The 23,077-nt window shown below is 33.6% G+C and overlaps 1 protein-coding gene across 2 annotated transcripts in view; it reads right to left on the bottom strand.

The window, feature by feature from the left end:
- Positions 1 to 10,742, bottom strand: part of LOC118447693 (uncharacterized) — a 52,684-nt gene extending 41,942 nt beyond the window's left edge. For both annotated transcript variants that reach the window (XR_014983331.1, XM_035879931.2), the window contains exons 1-2: positions 10,019 to 10,742; positions 5,454 to 5,712 (exon numbers count right to left, since the gene is read on the bottom strand). Coding sequence is in view for 1 of the 2 variants with exons in the window: in XM_035879931.2 (XP_035735824.1) it covers positions 5,454 to 5,702 (249 nt within the window). In the remaining variant the exon portion in view is untranslated. The remainder of the gene's footprint in view (positions 1 to 5,453; positions 5,713 to 10,018) is intronic.
- Positions 10,743 to 23,077: the final 12,335 nt, after the last annotated feature.

Genomic DNA, 23,077 nt, shown 5'->3' with positions numbered 1-23,077 from the left:
CAACCTCTCCAGACCTCGTGGATCTTTGCATTTTGGGACATTGTTAAAAAGACAATGGCTATGTGCCATCTATGCCGCAGAATGTGCAACAGCTAAAAGAGAGAATAAGAAACGCCCTTGATTATTGGGTGAAGAGTTCTTCGGAGAAGTGTCGCAAGAACTTGTATCTGGATGGGATATACATGTGTATGTGTCCCGCATAATTGACGGAAGCCAGGTCGAATATTTTGCGGATGTTAATAAAAATTTGAAATGTCATTGAATTATTATAAAACAAATATGATTCTTACGTTCCGTACGATTTACGAAGTATTAAAAAATAAATCTTTGAGATGATTATTTTACATTATTGTAATACAATCTGTATTTATTTTTAAATAAAAATCATTTTTTTCCTCGGAAAGCTTCCTTTCTTTTCTTTCTTTCTATTTTTCCTTTTTTGTTTTTTGATTCTTTTTTTTTTTTTTTTATTCCGCTTCATGGTAAAGAATGGTAAAGAAATATGTGAAAAAGAACACGTGATAAGAGGAGCACGTAAAAGAGAGAAATAAGAATGGTAAATAACGTGGAACTGAGTAGTGTTTGTGTGTGTGTGTGTGTGTGTGTGTGATAGGTGTCAGGTAAGAAATATGGTTACATGAAACTCGAAAGTGAAATAAAAGGGGAGGAGAAATAGAGAAAAGTGTCGTGTTTCTTTTTCGGCGAAAATCTTCGAAGGAAAAATGGTGAATGTGAAACGTTTCTAAGATTTTCGTGTCTTTTACGAAGATTTTTGTTCATTCTGTGAGAAAAAGAATTGCTCGTTAAAGAATTAGAACAGAAAAAAAAAGTTAACGATAATACTTTTGAAAGAAAAGTTGTCAAATTTTCTTTTTCAACCCTAATTGCGCACATCTCGAAATAATCTCAAGTTGTGTACTTGGGGTGCGCTACATCCCAAGCGTTTTTAACAGCTTTCATTTATACAGAATGAATAATTTTGACTCCAAAAAAATATATTATATATTCTTTGAAGCCTCGGAGATAACAATCAGAGTTGAGTTTTTCGCATTTCCAATTCTATTATTATAAAAAAATTCATGAATTATGCAATGCGCAAATTATTTTAACTGAACTCAAAATTGATCTGGGATATCTTACACCCTATAGGCACAACTAGGGTTAATCCTCGAAAAGGAAAAATATAATACAATATTATTTTAATTATAGTTTCCTTTCGAATATTTGGAAAAAAAAATAGAAATACGTAAAAACGGAAGAATTTAAATTATTGTTTGAAAAGATGAAAGATGTGACATAATTATTCCTTTAAAGATAATATAATTTTATTCTTTCAAAGATTAAAGAAAAAAAAAAAAAAAAAAAAATGTATATAAATCTAATACAATTTCAAGTATTATTAAAGAAACAAAATTTTTTTCTTTCTTACTAAACTTGTTGTTGTTCTGCTCGTTCGACAAAAAAAAAGAATAGGGAGACGAGAAAGAAAATAAAAAAAAAAGGAGAAAGAAAAACAAGAAAACTACTTGCGATAAAGGAAATACGTGAGATCCATACTCGAAAGTGAATCGAGCTCACGCAATCGGAAGGAAGGAAGGAAGGAAGAGGGTTGAGAGTTGCATCGATCGCAGAGCATTTCTGGGGTTCGCGAGCATTATGGTGGTTCGTGCGGTAGCTCTTAATGGTATTATCAAGCCTTAATACGAAACGGCTTTTGGGGTCATCGGCCAGACGGATTGGATATATTATTTAACCGCGGGACGATTTGTGCCGTGAACACGAACGTTAGAGAATTGTACGAGTTCGACATGAAACGTTCTAGAGGATATTAAAGATCTTCATAATTAATCTCGATTTATTTAAAAGAAAAAAGCAAAAAAGAAAAAAAAAGAGAAAAAATAAAAACAAAACAAAGAAGAAAGAGAAAACGATATAAGTTAGTAAAGATGATGAAAAGTGATGATAAAAGAGAAATGTTCTTTATTATAGCTTTTTTTTCTTCTTTTTTTTTTGTTTTTTTTTTTGTTGTTGTTTTTTCACATAAAAACAGACATTGCACATGTTTACACATACAAGTGTTTAATATTTTAATATCTTTTTTTTACATTATAAAGAAAACAAAAAGTCTTTAAACATTTAAACTTGTATAATAATCAACGTCGAACCAACATACGATCATGTTATCTCAAAGATAAATCTTTCCTGGAGGAAAAATTATTTCTCGTAATTTATTCCTTATAAGATATATTCTTTGAAAAGAGAAGAACCATCCTCATGTTCTTATTCCTTTTTTAAAGATACAAAAAGATTGACTGGATCTTTAAGAGTTACGATACCATTGGAAAGCGGATGTTCGGTAGATATTACTTATAGAGGAAAGAATAATTCGATGAAGATATATCAACGGCACGTTCTCTTCCTTCTTGTCTCACGTGTCTGCTCGAAGATTTGGCAGACGATAGGTCGTAGTAAAGAGAGTAGAGTGTGTCGGATATCTTCAAGCGATTATCTCCGAGTAGTCTCGAGAGGTAATTCGATTTTTTCTTCCTTTTCTTTTTTTTCTTTTTTCTTAGACCACCTTTACCCTCTCGCTTCTCACTCTTCATCTTCCTTCCTCCACCATTCTCTCTCACTCTCCTTTTTATTCCTTCGAAAGACGAAGCCCTCGAAGTCAGGGTAGACGAATGGCGGCTCTCGGTAAGGTGCACGTGCCAACCTGATCGGGATCTTAACGTGACTCTAGCGTGAGCCTTATCTGGTTCAACAAAACTGGTCGCCTCGAGCACCCAACGAAGCTCTCTCTGAACTTGTTTCGAATAAGAAAGAAAAAGAGAGAAATAGATAGATAAATAGATAGATAGATAGATAGATAGATAGATAGATAGATAGATAGATAGATAGATAGAAAGATAGATAGATAGATAGATAGAGAGAAAGCGGGAGACTTTATTTTTCCTGGACGTTCACACATTCTCGCCAAGGTTGAGGCTAACTCTCTCGTTACAATACTTCAATATTCAAGGCCCTTTCATAACATTAATCACACGCAACGGTACCCCTATTGCGGAAATTCAAGTAAATTGTCTGTGTGTGTGTATACACATATATATATATACATTACACACATAGCCATATATAAGTACATGTACGTTGACTCATAGAGATAACAACATATAGAAACGTATTTATGGTCTGATGTAATAAATTATTATCAAACTTGGCAAATCTATGTTTTTTATAAATCAAGTTGTCGTCGATATAGAACTCCATTAGTTCGTTGCATTTTATTGAAAAAGTTGTGAAAGGAAATATACCTACTTATCTACGATGAATGACCGAAAATGAAGTTAATTGGAATGGATGACAAAAGAATGTTCTCTCTGGTAATACAGTCGTCGTCAAAGAGAGAGAGAGAGAGAGAGAGAGAGAGAGAGAGAGAGAGAGAGAAAGGAGAATGATGCGAGTATTTTCAGTGATTTGCAGCATTTCTCTTTCTATTTTTACTGGAAACAATATCGTTCGCGTTCGCGATAACGAAATTGTCGTGAGTTCACGGAAGCTGATAATAAATCGAGAAGGAGAGTTAAATGGACCAAAACTACGATACGGTATGGTACGTTCTATATTCGATACTCCTACAACGAGAAACAGCAACGAAAGAATTTGGAGTAGGTATATAGGAAGAAAGATAACTTACTTGGCAAAGTATTCTCTCTTGGACCCTTTTGCCAAAATCTTCCATCGCGAAGTTGACCCAATATGTGTATGTAGTACTTACTTACTTACTTACTTACTTACTTACTTACTTACTTACTTACTTACTTACTTACTTACTTGCTTGCTTACTATCCTCCAATGTCACCTTGAGATAAAAGAAAAGAATAAAGAAGTCCTTTCGATCCTTAAAGGATTCGACTTATCTTCAAATGGTCATCCTACGACAAAATCGAAAGATTCAATGAATTTTATTATATCCATTTGATTCTATGTTCCCAATCGACAGAAGAATATATTCTCGAGTATTTCTGAGAAAAGTAGATATAATTTCTCTCTCTCTCTCTCTCTCTTTCTCTCTCTCTCTCTCTCTCTAGATACGAAGAGATGATGATATTTAAAAAGGAATTATCAGACAACCCATCGAAAGAGTCGTGAAAGCAAGAAGATCGATACTCGTTCAAACCCCCTTAAAACATTTCCCAACGGTGAATATTTGAGAGTAACGTTCGTTCCCTTCCTTCCTCTTCCTCTCCCTCACTCCCTCATTCTCTCTCTCTCTCTCTCTCTCTCTCTCTTTTTCTTTTTTCCTCTCCCCCTCGTACTCGAATTCTCTTGGGAAAGTTAAAATCGATTTAAACCTTTCACCGACTGGCGAAAATTCAATTTTTATTAAAGCCCACGTTCGCTTACAAACACGATCCAATCTAGCACGGAAGCTGAGGATGGTAATAGAACTCGTCGCGAATGAAAAAGGGACTAAAGATCCTCTTTCATCCTTCGTTTAATATAAGAAGATTCTAATTCTTGCGAGTGGAAACCTTCAAGAAGACACACACGAGACTTTTGATTTTCATCAACATCCCTGGACTGAAAAATGACCTACCTGAAGAACGATGTTATATAAAATACCAAGTGGTATACCTTTGACATTTGACGTTACACGAGATGTTTAACAACTTCCGCTCCACGTAAATAATTCGAGACACTTTGATAGAGGACGAGTGGTACAAAATTTTCAAGAAACTCATTAACGGGTCGCCAGTCGCAATGCGTCGTATAGATGCTGAGAGATAAAAATCAAAATATTATATTTATTTCTTCCTCTCTCTCTCTCTCTCTCTCTCTCTCTCTTTCTTTCTTTTTTTGCGAATAAATTTGGTTACCAAAAAATTTAGATATATGAAGAGACATAATTGTAAAAATAGCTTAACTTTTCTTCCCGATAAATGATATAGAAACTTAACGTTGAACGATGATAACGTTATCCTTGGGTAATTGAACCCTTCACGATATTCTCCAGCCTCTTCTAGACACTCTCTTTCTCTTTCTCTCTTTCCCTCTCTCTCTATCTCTCTCTCTCTCTCTGTCTCTCTCTCCATCTCTCTCTTTCTTTCTTACTATCTATCTTCTCACCCTATATCCAGACACTTCCTATTATCTTCCTTAGGCACGTCTTCGTTAAACGTCTTATCTAGGTTCATCGTCAACGTGAATTACACCGCAAATTCTAATATCTCAAGATCTACTCTCTCTCTCTCTCTCTCTCTCTCTCTCTCTCTCTCTCTCTCTCTCCCTCTCTCTAATGCACAAAACTAAAAGGATTCTCTTGGATGATAAAACACGAAGAAGTGAAACCGATATTAAAGAATGATTATAGGATGATGGTAACGTTAAGAATTAAATATTCAAGTATTTTCTTTTCTTTTCTTCATCATTTCTTTTTCATTTTAACTTACGATTTTGTGATGAAGATGTTGTAGTTCCCTCTCGGTGACTCTTCTACGAGAGAGTTCACGTTGCTCCCGCCTGTACTGACTGTACTTGTAGAAAAGATACATTCCGGGAAGCGCAAGGACAACCAGTGGTTTCATCAATCCAGCTCGACCACTTGGTCCACGTACACGAGGTTCAGGTGGTTCGTCCAGTTCACCTAATTGTCCGGCACCTTCGGCCACGTCCGGTACCGCCGCACCGGCTGCTGGCATCTTGTCTTTTCTAAAAGAACAACATAAAAAGAAAACAGAAAAATATAAAAATAAAAAGGAACAAATGAAATTAATCGAGAAACGATTGATTTCCTTCCATCACAATTTATAATACATAAAGACGTGTACATACATATGTGTATATATATATATATATATATATATATATATGTATATGAAATATGACATTTTCTAAAATTTAAAAAAGATAGACACAAGGGACCTCAGGCAAAATTATCGGAGAGGAAAGAGAAAAAAAAAAGAAGAAAAAGAAAAGAAAGGAAAAAAATATTCTTTTATTGGAATTGATTTCACTGCAGTATCTTCTTTGAGGTATCGATGAGATCTAACGAGGCGACGAAAACGAAAATCGCTGTCCGCAGAGGTTTCCGTTTTCTGCTAGAGTTCACAAAACGATCAGATGGTTTTAGGTCGGCTAGAGACGGCTATTGGTTATTGGTTTCCCATCAAACTGTTTTTTACAGTTTCTTTCGGTGCACGGAAAAGAAAAAAGAGAGAATGAGAGAGAGAGATTTGTCACAAGCCAAGCGAACTTCCAAACGTATTCGGAGCACGGATTTTTCCCACCTGACATTCTCATCCTCTCTCTCTCTCTCTCTTTCTCTCTCTCTCTCTCTCTCTCTCTCTCTTTCCATTGCCTCCTCATTTCTCGATATTTATAATCCTCGTTAACATCCCTCGAAACGGTACTCGCCCGTAGTAGCTTTCGATCGGAAACGTCGTCTGCACTACTCTACTCTGCTCTACCCTACGTCTCTCTCTCTCTCTCTCTTTCTCTCTCTCTCTCTCTATCAACCGATTGTATCTTTTCAGGCTACTATGCAATAACGTTTCTCTTTAATATGACAATTTATTCAGTCCTAATAAATATTTTCTATTATAAATTCACATTATTGGAATATGTTGCGTGCGTAGAATTTTGAAGAAAAAATTTCATCCTAATTAATATCAATATTTACCATATATATCTTTACGATGAATACTTCGATAATTAACAAATCGAGATATTAATTATATTATATTTTGTGATGCCGAATGCTTTCACTTTTTCTTTTCCTTTCATTCTTTTCTTTTTCTTTTTCTTTTCTTTTCTTTTTTTTTCCTCACGATAAAAGAAAGTGAAAAGAAGACCCGTGCGAATTGGGAACATCGAACTATTCGAAGAATCAGCGACAAAAGGAGTAGATATGTTGTATCGTTCGTCGTTGAAGAGATAGGAGTGGACTCGAAGAGTAGTAAGTACACCACCCCCTCAAACCCCTTCTATCTTCCGTGACTTCAATGAAATTTCGTAATCTACTTGGAGGTCGTTCACCGACTATATTTAATTCAAGCGTCTACTCGCCGTTCTATTCTTAACCGACCGCTCTAGAAATAAGCGCGAACGCCGCTTCGCATCACGACCCACGTTTCCCTCCCGTTTTGCTCCACCTCTCGGCAAACCTACCCTCCTTTACTTACAAACACATACACACACACGCGCGTGCGTTCCCTCTCTCTCCCTCTCTCTCTCTCTCTCTCTCTTTTTTCTTCCTCTTACTTGCACCTGGTGGATACAGTAAAAGCATCGTATTTATTGTCACGCAACGAGTTCGATTATGGGCTATTGTTGTATGTTGTAAACGAACGATCCTTCGTGATTCATAATTCAGTAAGGAACTAAATTCTCCTTGGATCCTTTTATCTCTTTTCCTTTTTCTTTCTCTCTCTCTCTCTCTCTCTCTCTCTCTCTCTCTCTCTCTCTCTCTCTCTCCTTCTCTCCCGTGCTCTCTTTTTTTTTTTTGAGGAAGAAAGTAGAAACGTTTCTTTCTCTTTTTTGTTTTCCTTTTTTTTCCTTTTTCTTTTTTCCTTGTATGAAATTTTATTGCAATAATTTAAATCAACGTGATTCTATACGTAATGATATAAATTGGGGCAAAAAAAGAAAGAAGAAATTAAACAAATGGTAATAAATATGAAACGTGGACATAATTAAACGTAATTGAACGTAAACGGGTATTCGTTTGAATTCGTTCTGAAAACAATTTGTCGGGGATATTTCATCATAAACGAAAAAGATCATGGCCGATAATTGCACGAGTAGCAACGTTTCGGTTTATCGATGGAGTAGCAATTTAGAAAGGAAGGGCAAACACGAAACTCGATATAGGCTTGGCAGGGACGGACGGTATTAAACGATAAAGATACGCGAAATGCGTAAACTTACGTACACAAACGTAAATTACACACATAGGCTTTCTCAAGGGCTCGACATGTTATCACCTGGGAAAGGTAGGTAATATATTATCGGAAATGAATCGATATATCGACTCGTTGTGCACTTCGCACTTCGCTGTGTCGAAGATACGTATACCATCTGAGAGATTTGAAGATGTATTTTCAAGGACAAGGTCTTACGAGCATATACCTTTAACCGATTTCTTACAAATTATCTATATATACATATATACATATACACATACATACATATATATATATATAAAGTTAATATCGCCAATGAGAATAAAATTCAAGAGAAGAAATCGTATCGATTAATTTTAATTGAATTTATCGAAATTATATAATTTTTGAAAGTAAAAAATAAGTTTCTAGTATTGTCAAAAGGATAATACTATAGAACGAATCAACGAAGTTGATTGATGAGAATCGTAAGGTGTAACGATCGTAATAAAAAAAAAAAAAGAAAAGAAAAAAGAGAAGAAAAAAAAATTGTCATATATGTATCTATTATCGTTAGGTCTAGAACGATCTCTGCTGGTAGCGAACATAGTACGTATGCGTTTCGCCTTGACACAGCGTAATGGCGGTCGCAGGAACAAGGACGCTTAACGCGTCAGGATAACATCGTCCCGCCGATGCGCTAGGCTACGGCCAAGTACACGTCCTGACTTTCTATTTTTATGCCGTTTCCACTTTGTAAACGAAGTTCGATCGGCGTGTCTCTCTTATTCGCGATTAAAATCAATCCTATCGGATCTTTTCTTTTTTTTTTTTTCGTTTTTTGTTTTTCTTCTTTCTTTTTTCTTATTTCTCGTTTCCCTCCATTTCTATTTTTCTACTTTATTTCTTTTTTACTGTTGAATAGTTAAAATTTCTTTTAATAGTCGTTGCCTTATCAATGGAACGATACAATTGGAAAAATCTTTATTTTTAATTAACATTCACCAGGTGTCGTTTGAATCGAATAGGCGCGAAACGAAGAACAAAACGTGATCAACATTAATCAAAGATTATTGTTATTTTTTTTTTTTTTTTTTTTTTCAGAACAATCCGTCATTGTTTTCCACGAATGTAACAAAAATTCTATTGCAGTTAAGTCGATGTACCCGATGATATTTACGTTCGAGTCGATGCACTTCGATACATGTGAAATATACATACGAACGAACGAACAGAAGTTCCTGAAAGAAATAAAAACTAAAAAAGTAATAGAACGAAACAAGAAAAAAAATATAGGAAAAAAGAAACTATGGATTACAAAAAAGAAAGGGAACAAACTTGTAAACATTTAATGCATTTCGAGTTAGCGTACTATAATGATTAGAAATAGGAAAGGTCGATACGAATGATAAAGTAACACAAGGAATACCGCACACGTTTGTATTTACTGAACGACCAAGTGCAAGGTATCAATCATATGTATATATATCATAGTAACTATATACATGTTGTATATGTATGTATACACAGTTAGATATATGTATGTGCTATGTACTTCGTCAACAAAAAATACGGATAAACTCTTAAAGGAAAGATAGATTAGTTTTTTTTCCCGCCAAATGGTATACTACAGTACATATGGATATATTTACATAAGTGCATAGAAATGTTTTCGTACGAAGGCATGTAATCTGTCTTACATGAGAAAAACATGGATCTCCGGAGATGAGAATCACCGCTTGTGCGCGTACATAGATGCGTACTCGCTACTCTATTACGAGCTATCTCTCCTCGATTATACATATAGATATACGTTTAATTAAAAGATAAGAATATTCTATCAAAGTTGTGTAGTTTAATGAAGGAGATAAAGAGAGAGATAGAGAGAAAGAGAGAGAGAGAGAGAGAGAGACAGAGAAAGACAGAGATAGAAAGAGAGAAAGAGAGATCGTGCTCTCTTTCTCATTTCACGTACTCTTTTTCTAGCACGTGTATTTCAAAAAAACCACAAGCAAAAGAGAGAGAAGGGGGAGAGAAAGGGAAGGAGGGAGAGAAAGTGAGAGAAAAAGAGAGGGAGAGGGAGAGAGAGAGAGAGAGGAAGAAAGATGAAAGAAAAAGATAGCAGTCTCACTTACTTCTTTTTTTGTACCTTTCTCGTTTCTCCACTCGTCGAAGATTCGGGAAGAGGCTGCAACGCTCGATAAAACTCGTCGGCGGAATCACCAGTGTAAAGCGAGACGAAGATAGAAAAAGAAACAACAGGAAAAACGGGAGAAACAGAGGCAAAGACAAAGAAGAGAAGAAAGAAAAAAAGGTATATCAAACGAACGAACGAATAAGAGGGACAAAGGAAAAAATACAGATAAAAAAGAGAAAAATAAATAGAGAAAGAGAAAAAGAGAAAAAGAGAGAAAGAGAGAGAGAGAGAGAAACGCGAGAGGTCGATCCCTCCTCGTGGTCTCTCAAGCGAGGAAGAAGAACATCGCCGGTCGAGCCGCGACTGACCTGGCGGGAGACCGGCGGCTGCACTGCGCGCCTGCAACCAGGCAACCCGTGCACAGCCGTGCCACTTCGTTTCCGTTCGTATTAACTCGGTTATGTTCGACTAGGTTCGTACGACCTCGGCCGTTGACGCGTCCTCTTCGCTCGATTCCGGCGCTTTTTCCGAGGCCGTGCGAGGACGACCGATATTAATCGAATATTTCCGAAGTTAGGAAGCGCGAGCGAGCGCCTGCGTGACGCAATGCGTGATACACCACGAACTAAGAACGATCGAAGCCGTAGTGCCGGCGTGCTGGCCGGGCAGCCACTGAGAGATGCTCACGATGGGTGACGCTAGATTCTCTTCCTGATCCCTACGACTGCTACTACCACCGCCGCCACCACAATTCTGCCTCTGCTTTTACCTCTACCTATGCCTCTGCCTCTTCTACTGCTGCTACTACTGCTGCTACTGCTACTGCTGCTGCTGCTGCTGCTGCTGCTGCTGCTCGAGAAGGATCGATAAAAGGAGGAGGGACTCTACTCGTGCGACACGAAGCAAAAAAGAGAAAGAGAAAGAAAGAAAAAGATAGAGGGAGATAAAGAGAGAGATAAAGAGAGAGATAGAGAGAGAGAGAAAGAGAGAGAGAGAGAGAGAAAGAGAGATCTGGGAGAGGAAGAAACGTGGAACGTGTTTCTCCTCTTCGTCCTTTTTTCTCATTCTCCACAGTATATCCTACACCACTGTCACTACCATCACCGCCACGATCTCCATTTTCATATTTCTTTGTCTCTTTTCTTTTTTCAATCGACGTCATCCCTCCTCCTTTCTCCAATCTTTCCTATTCTGTTCTTCATCCCTACGTCATCAAACATCTCTACTCTTCTTTCATCGACGTATGGACCGACATCGAGGTCATTGAACCTTCCATACGAAGAATCCCTGATAAATGTTCTCTTTCTCTCTCTTCCTTTTTTTCTTTTTCTTAATTTCTCTCTATTACTCCTTTTTTCATTTCTTTTTCTTTCTCTCCCTCTCTCTCTCTCTCTCTCTCTCTCTCTCTCTCTCTCTCTCTCTCTCTCTCTCTCTTGATGATTGCCAGTTGTTCATTGTTTTTCCAATGAAAGATGAAACTTCGTTATGTATCAAAGACTCGTTTGCGTATGTACGAAAGTGTCGCTGTGCTAGGTACTAAACTAACAAAGAGAAGAGCCACTGAAAGGGAAAATATTGAAGTGGCAATTCGAGCCGAGGGCAATTGGATAACGTGGACACAAACAATTCTTGTATAATAGTAGCACTTCAATACAATTCTTATTGGATATGATTCGTAGTGGAATCGTTTTTATAAAGAAGCACGAATAATAAAAGTCGACGCCTTAAACGAACGAGTTTCACATTTTTTTTTTTTTTTTTTTTTTTTTTTAATGATATCTTTCAACCCTCGTTTATATTTTACGTATGAAGAAATTTTTATATTATTAACGATCCTAGATCAAAGAGAAATCGAACGCTGTTAAATGAGCTTATATTTGATATAAGAATATTTTTAAAGGAAATATGATAATATGATGGTATGTCGAATCGTCATGTTTAAAAGATCTTTAAGGATCGTATCGGCGAAAAAAGTCGCGACAATTGAATGCTTTTTTTTCTTTGCATCATCCCTCTCCTCTCTCATTCTCTCTCTCTCTTTCTCTCTTTCTCTTTTTCTCTCTCTCTCTCTCTCTCTCTCTTTTTCTCTTCGAAATAACGAGGCTCCCGAACAAAGCTGCAGTGGTTCTTGTGCCACGAGAAGAACCGTAGCGAAGGAGTGTCGTTACGTAATAATACCTCGCAAAATTCAGCGGTGTTACGTTGGTAACACTCGTCGCTCATTCTGCAAGGGCGCCAGAAACAAGCAATTTAGTTCTCTCTCTCTTTCTCTCTCTCTCTCTCTCTCTCTCTCTCTGTCTCTCTCTGTCTCTCTTTTACCTTCAAGTACGAGGACCTCTCCAGAGTACACTACTCCCCGTTTCTTTTCTTCCTCTTTCACCTTCTTATTTTTATCGTCTTCCCTCTTATCTATCTTTTTCTATTCTCACTGGAAACGCACGAAAGGGAAATCGGAATCCTTTTGAAAAGTATTTTTAGTATGGAGTACAATATATCGAACGGTTTATCGTCTAGTTGAACATTCTAATCTCTAGTACAGTTCCATGGGAATATTTTCAAATTTAATAATTTCTATTAGGTGGACCGTAAAGTAATGTCGTTTCTGCGCATGTCGATATTTGATTGTGATTAAAAATAAAAACTTGTTAAAAATTTATTCGTTTGAATTTAATTTATGAAAGCGACATTACTTTCCGGTCCACCTAATATATATATATATATATATAAGTATATTTTTTTTCCTTTTTTATTTAGATAAAGCTTCGAATTTTTATTTACATACGATAGAATTACAAAAGCAAATATAATGCTAGAATGCTTTTGTTATAAAAACTACGAACGTCATTTTTTTTGCTTACGTATATATATATATAAGTGTAGAAAAACGCGTATATTTGAAAAGATCAATTATAATGGTAGACGAGTAAAAGAATATATGTATTCTTCAAGCTGCGAACACGAGAAATAATCTTTGAATCGAAGCCAGAGAATACAATCGGCTCACAGCTGCCCTTTTTTTTCCCTGGAGTTCGTTTCGACCCGCTTCCATTGCTCGGTTCCAGTGACGTCATTGTGTGAAACGTCAGATCAATGGTCTCCAGGGGTTGCTGGCACCGCTCTTTACCCTTACGCGTACCGAGAAAGTCAAGAAAGGAGGCTCGGATCTACGAACAACCCACGCGAACATATGGATGTTTAAAGGGCGGATCGACGCTGACCTACTCCCTTAAATTACCTTCGAGACACGTTCGAGATTTCAACGGCCAAATGTCATAGTCGTTTAAATGAAAAAGTGATCTCTTTCATTCATTTGTTCTTCTTTTTCTTTTCTTTTTTTTCTTTTTTCTTTCTTTTTTTTTTTTTTTGTTTTGTCACTCGAACATTCGAGTTAACTCTCGTAAATCATTTTTTTTTCCCATATTTTTATTAATATCGATATTGAATAAATAACAATATTGGTATTAGATGAAATCGATTTTTTAACATTTTCGTAAATATCAATAATAATTAAATTATGATGATACTAAACAAATCAACGCTTTTATAAATATCAATATTAATTCAATTATTATAATAATACGAAATAAATCATTCTTTTTTTTTTCCTTCGAAATTTTTGTAAATATCGATACTGATTAAATTCTAGTTATCGATAATAAGTAATATCAATTTTTCAACATGTTTGTAAATATCAATAATAATTAAATTATAACGATACTAAATAAATCGTGTTTTTCAATATATTAGTAAATCTCTATAGTGATTAAATAATACTATCGATTTCGAATAAAATTGGTTTTCATCGAAAAATTTTTGTGAATATCAATACTGATTAAATAATAATATCGATCTTGAATAAAATCGGTTTTCATTGAAAAATTTTTGTAAATATCAATACTGATTAAATAATAATATCGATACTAAGTAAACAATTTTTTCGTAATTTTTATAAATATCGATAATTAAACAATGATAATATCAATACTAAATAAAATCGATTTTTCAATATATGTTTGCGAAAATATACATATATCAATGCCAATTAAATAATAATAATAATAATAATAATAATAATAATAATAATAATAATAATAATAATAATAATAATAATAATAATAATAACAATTAATAAATAAATCGTTTTTTCGAAATTTTACAAGAAAAATATCAATTAAAATGAAACTTTTTGATTTAGAAAATAAGATTTGAATCGATCTTTTAACAATAACATTCTAGCATGACGGTCGTAACTAATCAAATAGAAATAGGGGATGGCAGGAAAACACAAACACGACTTAGATGTCCATCACGAGTGGTTTATTTAAACGGTCGTATACACATCATATACATAACACATCGTATACGTAACTACTCGTTCTAATCCCATGGGCACGTTGATCGAGATTCGACGAAAGTAACCGCACGTTATTATTGAATAATCGTAGGAATTAGACGATCTTATCAATAGAACGTATCGAATGGAATAAAGCGAATTTCATTCTTCCCTCCTTCTCGAGATCAAGAAGGAACGATTTCTTCGTTAGAAGAGTAGAATTCACTGCCATTCAACGACCGAAGTTTCTCGTTAATAATCAAGTATAAGCGATAACGTGGTTAAAAGTCGTTCATTAAGTTCCCTGAAAGTAGAATGAAATGGTAGTATGAGTCTTGTTAATAGGCAAGTTAGTAAACACACGAATCTTTTTAAGAGAATATGACCTTTATGTGTTTTTGATTAATTCGTATTTTTTTTACAAATATCGACAGATGAAAGAAAAAAGAATATAGAATCGCTTTAAAAAAAAAACCAAAAAAGATTAATAGTTTACTGATAGTTTAAATTTATAAATACTACGCGCTATAAATTAAATAAATATATATATATAACTTATTCATTTATATTTATATAATAATATCGAGTAATAAATATTATGAGCTTTATATTGAATAAGTTATATATATATATATATTTATTTATTTATTTATATATATGTATATATATATATAATAATAACGAATAATAAGAATGTATATAAGAATTAAATTTAAAAGATGAAGTAAGCTAAAATCTAATGAATGAAATTAAATCGTATAGTTTTTACGTTCATCATATAAATTACTAGGAATAAATAGAAATAAAACATGCGCATATACATATTTATTTATTTATATTCTTAATGATATCGAAAAAAAAAAATGTTTGCGTCTATAAGATTTTTTTGTCGAAAAGACAATAAACAAAATTGAAAGAATAGAGTAAAGAAAAATTCAAATGAATGAAACTAAATCAATTATATATAATTTATAAATTTATCTTTATAATACGATATAATCTAATCTAATCATATATTAGAGAATTTTTATTAATCCAATGATAAATTGAATAAATTCAATATTTACTTATTTATTTATTTATTTATTTGTATTCATAGTAATATCAAAACATAAGATACAAACTAAATTAAAAAGACATTGTAAAATGAAATTAAATTAAAAGACGAGAAAAGAGAGATGGAGTGAGAGATAAAGGCGTGGGGAGAGAGAGAGGAAAGAGAGAGAGAGAGGGAGAGAGAGAAAAAGAGTGAGGGAGAGAGAGAGTACAGAGATATTCTAGCGGACGATGACACGTTTCTCGAAAGGATTCGAAGGATTCGTGGCGTTCCATTCGTAAGCTGAGCGTCACTGGCATGACGTCACAGAAAGTTCAATGACGTCACGAGGCGTTCGATACGCCAGTATGGTACCTTGGAGTGGGGATACTCGTTTCACCGAGAAGCGAGAAAGCAAGCGAGCAAGCGACCGAGAGAGAGAGAGAAAGAGAAAAAGAGAGAGAGAGAGAGAGAGAGAAAGAGAGAGAGTGAGAGAGATAGAAAGAGAGATAAAAGTAAAGAAGAAGAAAAAGGAAAAGAAGATAGTAGTACGTTGATACTGTGAGCACTATAGAAAAAGGGGATACTGCTAAGGGATGTGGTTCCAAAAGGAAAGAGAAAAAGAACTACAGAAGGAAGAATTCGAAAAGAAAGAAGTGGGATCTCAGGTAAGTAGTGGTACTAGTGAGTAAAGAGGAGAGGGGGTATGGAACGAGCAACTTTTCACGCCACTGTGCTGAATGTTACTATCACAGATGCAGATCGGAGATCAAAAGAACGAGGCCGACGAAATCTACCACGCATTGTCGAACACTTCTTGCGGATATATATATATATATATACACAGCGTATACATATTATATGTATATACATATCATATACATATTAACATATGTACATATATATATGCATATATAAATATATGTATAAATATGTGTTTATATGGCACTTCGTCAAGCTGGCACCCGGATGACAAAACTTCAAAATGGAACTCGGCTAGCTTTTTAATCGGGTCTCTCAATCGGAGAATTTTTAATAACCCAGATGTGACACGCTATCAGAAGAGTTTCGTTTCAATCTGTCTCTCTCTATCTCTCTCTCTCTCTCTCTCTCTCTCTCTCGCTCTCTTTTTTCTAACTGTTTCACAGCCGATGAAAACCTTTTGATGAATCTAAAAAAATTTTCCTCCCTGTTAACTGAGATTCGAAAAGAAATTAAATCTGATTCTATCGAGAGACGTGATAACTATTTATTTCCATTGTGTCGAGCATGATTGTATCATTCTCTATTCCTTTGAAATTTGACTTCTATTACGATACTCTGATTGTTACGTATATACGTATCTGTCTATGTATTAGCCGTGTACGACGATCGGTTTCGAGTAAACGATTTAAACGCGAGATCGAGATGGAAGAGATCGAGGGAAACGACCCATTTAATTAGATTCACTCTCCAATGGGAAAGCTATTCACTATAATACGTTATTCGAATGTGTAGGTATATATCCGTATCTTATTTATCTATACTACGCGGTTCGATCAATACGCGACGATCAAATTTTCTTCCTTTTATATTCTTTTTTGCTTTTCTTTTTTCTTTTTTTACTTTCTTTCTTTTTCTTCTTCTTCTTCTTCTTCTTCTTTTCTTTTTTTTTCTCATCTTTTTCCTTCTTTCAATTCCATTTTTCATGCTATACGTATAAGATTCTTTTATGAGACGAGAGAGAGAGAGAGAGAGAGAGAGAAAGAGAGAGAGAAATATGAAATAATGAAACGCCTTGCTCGTTATCATACGTACATAATAAGATTTATAATTAAACACTCGCCTGAATTTGATTTCAGTCGGTAAATCACGAGGAAACCGGTTTTGTTTGCCTTCGAAAATGTTCCAATTAAACTCCTTTCGAAGCTGTGGCTATTTAAATCGAACTCGTCTGCTTTCGAACTACTTAATATTCTCTCTTACGATAAATCTAAGCATATACATATGTATAATACTTCTTTCGAAATTAATCGGTGTAGGTAAGTATGTATTTTTATATGCTATCGTAGAAAACAAAACGTTTGCTTGTATTTATTTATTTCGACAAGAGAGAAAGAGAGAGAGAGTGAGGTGGATAAGGGGGAGGGGAAAGAGAGAGACAAAAAAAAGAAAGCCGATTCGGCTCCGATCCGAAAAGTAAATCAAATGTCGATTTATATGTATTCTGCATTGGCTGCATCATATCGATGTGTTACATACGTACATATATACGTATTACCATGATAAAAAGACTATGGACTGTGGGTATATATATATATATATATATATATATATATATAAATGTATACATATATACATACGTATGTATATATGCGTGTGTATATATCAAATATCGGCATCATGTCTTCGAATAACATAGATGCCAGATAACATCGATAGGTCGACCAATATATGTATACGTATGTATGTCCGGCGATCATGTAACGAATCGATATGATAAAATAATTCGATAAAAATTCGTATAATAAATCGTTGAAGATTTATGAAGCGTCAGTATGCATTGTCACGTGTTAGAAAGATAAGTGTAATACTGTGGACGGTTCAAGAAGGGCCAACTAGAGTGGATACCGAGTCTAAAAAGAGGCCGTGAGAGTGTATTTAAAAAGGTCTGCTCTTTAACCTGTGTTGGTCTATTTTAAAAATGTTTATCTCCGTTGTATAAAAAAAAAAAAAAGAAAAAAATTAAAGTATGACGAATGTACTCATCAACAATAATAAAGTATAATAAATATACGGCAGCTGTAATAAAATTGAATTAAATTGAGAAATAAAATGACATTTGGCTTTTCGATGGATCAATAATTTTCAAACACAAATTTATCGATGTTGACAAAAGTTAACATATTAATTGTGTTAACTTAATATATTCGTACACGCAAAGAGAGAAATAAACTTTTGCCATTTAAATTAATATTTTAATAAAAATATACAAAAATATAATATATCGTTGTATTTATAATATTTAAGAAAATAAAAAAATATAAATAATATATATATATATATAACATATATAAATAATAAATATAATTATACATAAGGAAAAAAATGAGAAAGAAAAAATTCTCCATTACTTGGAAATAATTACACGTGGTACGATCGATAAAATATTATATTTACAAAGAATCGACCAGGATAAGCGTATACATAAGGTTGTCCAAGTGTCAATCCTTGTTGTTATTGATTACTAAACGACGTTCTTTGTCTGAAACATCATTCTGTGAAATTTCAGATCTCAACCCCTCGTTTAATGGTAATATGGGAGAACGCCTAATAGAAGACAAGACAGGACAAGAGAGGACCATTCCGTTCCGCCCTGTTTGTGGTGTGGGTGTGTCTGTCTGTCTGCCTGTTTAGGGTGGAATAGGGGGAATGTGTCTGTCTGTCTATCTGAGGTGAAGAGGACGTTTAAACGGGAATTAATAAGGATTTTGATTCAAAAGCTTTTTGAGACGGGTAGAAATAAAGAAAGGGAAACTTTTTTTCTGGAATTTCGTTTTAATTATTAATAACTGTATTTACGCGATTATGGAAAATTTTTTTCTGGAATTTCGTTTCAATTATTAATAACTGTATTTACGCGATTATGCTAAAATGTTTCGATCTTTATCTATCTCTCTCTCTTTCTCTCTCTCTCTCTCTCTCTCTGTCTCTTTTTCTCTTTCTCTTAAGATTCTATTTCTAACTCTCTGTATTACATATTGTTATCTCTACGTCAAATTTGTTTTGTTCGTTAGATTAGATTCATTTTCATAAAAACAAAAAAAATACCTTTATAACTGCTATAACTATCGTCTAATGGATTTCTTTCTTTCTTTCTTTCTTTTTTCCTCTTTCCTTTTTTTTTTATATGTATTTCATTATCGTTTCGAAATATTCTAAAATATCTTAAATTTACCTGAATACTTTTTAATTTTCATTAAAATATCAATTTAAATAGCAAAAGATAATTTTCTTTCTTTCGGATGGACGGGTGCATACGTCATGACAATAAATAGCCATCTCATTATGACGAATATATTCGTCAAAGACAATTAATAGGTTAAACGATTATCTTCTTTGATAACGACGAAGGAATAATAAAAATCTTGAATTTGCTTTTATTATTATTATTATTATTATTATTATTATTATTATTATTATTATTATTATTATTATTATTATTATTATTATTATTATTATTATTATCATTACCAGTATTATTATTATTATTACTATTACTATTACTATTATTATTATTATTATTATTATTATTATTATTATTATTATTATTATTATTATTATTATTATTATTATTATTATTATTATTATTATCATTATCAGTATTATTATTATTATTACTATTACTATTACTATTATTATTATTATTATTATTATTATTATTATTATTATTATTATTATTATTATTATTATTATTATTATTATTATTATTATCGTTAAAAAAATATATTCTATCCTATTTCCATTCTTATTACACATGTTCCTTCGATTTCCTTTTTCTTTTTCTTCTTTTTTGTTTTGTTTTGTTTTCTTTTTTTTTTCGCACGTGTCTTCGACAAAACACACACGTCCAATTTAACAACGGACGAAGATTTCGAAAGATTTGAAACAATTAAATACTTATTGGATATCTACCATACTGGTCGCTTGGATTCTCCGGGATGCAAGAGAGGGCAGCCGCATTGCGCTACCCCCACTATCACTAGCACCGGTCATAAAACGCACGCTTGCGATCCTTCTTTCACGGAATGTATATATATATATATATAGCGGATATCGCTTGGTACCTTTACAACTGTCCTACACCTCGAAAACGACGACGTTGCTATGCTCTTCCCGATAATTAAAAAGCTCCTCTCCGCGAGACGTAGATTAGCATAATGAAAATGCATGAAAAGAAAAAAGAAAAATATATATTATGAAAATAGGACGTAGTTGAATTGGATGAGTTAGGTTACGTTGCAAATAAAAGAAGGAAAATAAAAAATAAAAAAAAAATAGAAAGAGGAAATATATATATATATATATATATATATATATATATATATATATATATATATGTATATTTACGTATATCCAATGTTTATCCTTTTTTCGTATTTAAAGGCAATTGGTATTATTTGGCATATTGTCGACTAACCAACGTCTTGTTCTTTCTATTAACGTTTAATTAACAGACTGATGAGAAACTTCCCGCTGTTTGAGCATCGATTTCCTTTTATAACGTAACAATGTCCGCCATTGCATCGCCACGCCGGCCAGCACATTCAAGCCGGCCGGCACGTCGGTATCGGACAATGCAGAAAGGAATTGTTTCCCTTTTACGGGATGACATTAATCAACCCCAACGTTATTTCACCAATGGCGAAAACTCAAGGCGATGTAATTTACACGTTCTTGCTATCCACAATGGTTCATGAAACCAGATTAAATTGAAAATTATTTGCGGCGCTACTTTCGATTCAGGCTATATCGTTCTCCAATATACTATAATAGTGTGTGTATGTGTGTGTGTATATATATATATATGTATTAATAGTTGTTAGATCGAAGAATCTAAACGTGTTCGTTCGTCTCAGGGCATATATTTCATTCAGAATAAATCATGATATCTGTAACCTATTGAAATTCAATTTAAAATGTTATTCATAATACTTTTTTCTTTTTTCATTTTTTTTCTTGTTTTTTTTTTTTTTTTTTTTTTTCTTACGAACTAAAACATAGAAATAAATTTTCTTCAATGTTATCTGATTAATTTAAATACTCGAAAGTTAAAACTTAAAAACAATTTAAATTTAAATGTTAACTATCAAACACGTGCGATAAGATTATTTCCCTTTTAAAGGTTTGATGTCAGCACTTGAGAATTCTTAGATTATGGTAATACACCGGATAATATGTTCAGTCGATAACATATATTGATATCTGACATTTCTTACGGAACAGAGAAATTGCCGATAAGGTAGGAAATCTCGGTACAGTGATTAAAAAATTCACGATGACGAACATTTTTCATTCATTAAAAAACAATCGAGTATTTAATTATAATGAACAAATTTAATTACTAATAAACATTGATAAATGACCGATCATTTAAATGGCACGATTGATTTGAAATATCGAATACAAAAAATTGATTAAATTTAGAAACTTATCAAAGTGCAAACGTTAAGCAATACATTAGAAAATCGATTGTCAGTCTTATGATTCATTGACCATTTTTTGCCAACGTAAACAATGACAGAAATTACCTTCCTTCTTATTGCAGACAAAAAGGCAGATAGAGAAAGAAAAAATGAGAGAAAGAGAGAGAGAGAGAGAGAGAAAGAGACAGACAGACAGAGGAAGAAACGAATATAAAGCGCGTGGGTTCATCATTCGCGAAAGAGAAACTACGCCATTAACTTGTCTTTTAAATCATTTTCGCTTGATTGGACAAATGAAGATATGTCGCGCGATAATTAACACAATGTTCGTCACTTTTTATTAATGTCGAAGTTCACCTGGAATTATTAACGTATTATAACAATTGTTATATCTTTATTTTTTATTAATGAATTCTTTTCACTTCTTTTATATATATATATATATATATATATATATATTATATTATATAAATAAACCAAGTATTATATATACATGTATCGTGAAGAGAAAATTGAAAACTTTTTTTTTTATAGAGTAATAGATATAATACACATGAAAATGATTTTATTCAAATGGGATGTCGGTCAGATTAGAAAAAAAGAAAAATGAAAAAAAAAAAAAAACAGAAATAAAAAAGAAGAGTGAAGAGTTTGCTTTCCATGCGATTATTCATGGTTATGTCACGAAAACGTTGAGAAAGGTGCGCGTCCTGAACTCGCGTGATTCCTGGCTATAGAATGGCAGTGAAAGCATCAACAATAAGTAACAAGTATAAGTGTAATCGTCATATCGAACGGACATGTTCGTTTGATTGTGTACATCATTTAAACGTGCATACACATGTACATTATTGTAAAATGATGCTTGCGGCTTACTAGGAAGGAAACGTTAAAATTCTCTCTTTTCTAACTCTCTCTCTCTCTCTCTCTCCTTCTCTCTCTTTTTTTTTATCTCTCTCTCTCTCTCTCTCTCTCTCTCTCTTTCTTTCTTTCTTTTTTCTATCTATCTCTCTATGTTTCTCTTTCTCCTTTCTCTCGCATTCCTAAAATGCATAAGACGCCAATCGATGCGAGTGTAACGTCGACGCCAACGTTGAGTCACTTTGTCCGAAAGTTGTTTGCAGAAATCGTTCTCGGCTTCTCTTCACTTATCAAGACTTTTTCCTGTCATCCTTTTAGGATAGCCTCGATACTCTTATCCCGCAGGATGTTACAAAGTTCCACTGATAAGTTGTTTACGTATGTACGTTTCCTCTACGTTTTTAACAGGTTGTGTTTCTCTCGGCGTTTTTCAAACTTCAAACTTCGTTGTCTTCGTCGAACAATAGAATATTTGTAAACATTTCCGCGAAATATTTCTTGTAGGAAGCTTTTAACGAAAATTGTTTTCATTAAATCACAAAGTATCGATATCACAGAGATAATCGATCGATCTCAATATTAATTCTTCTCTATTGAAAATTTCATTCGTTTCAGTTTCAAACGTTAAATTGCATTTTCAAT

Source organism: Vespa mandarinia, chromosome 1 (assembly GCF_050613455.1).
Source record: "Vespa mandarinia isolate Hongniang chromosome 1, ASM5061345v1, whole genome shotgun sequence".
Lineage (NCBI taxonomy): Eukaryota > Metazoa > Arthropoda > Insecta > Hymenoptera > Vespidae > Vespa > Vespa mandarinia.
The sequence above is the reverse complement of the archived record's forward strand: the minus strand, read 5'-3'. Positions and strand labels throughout refer to the sequence as shown.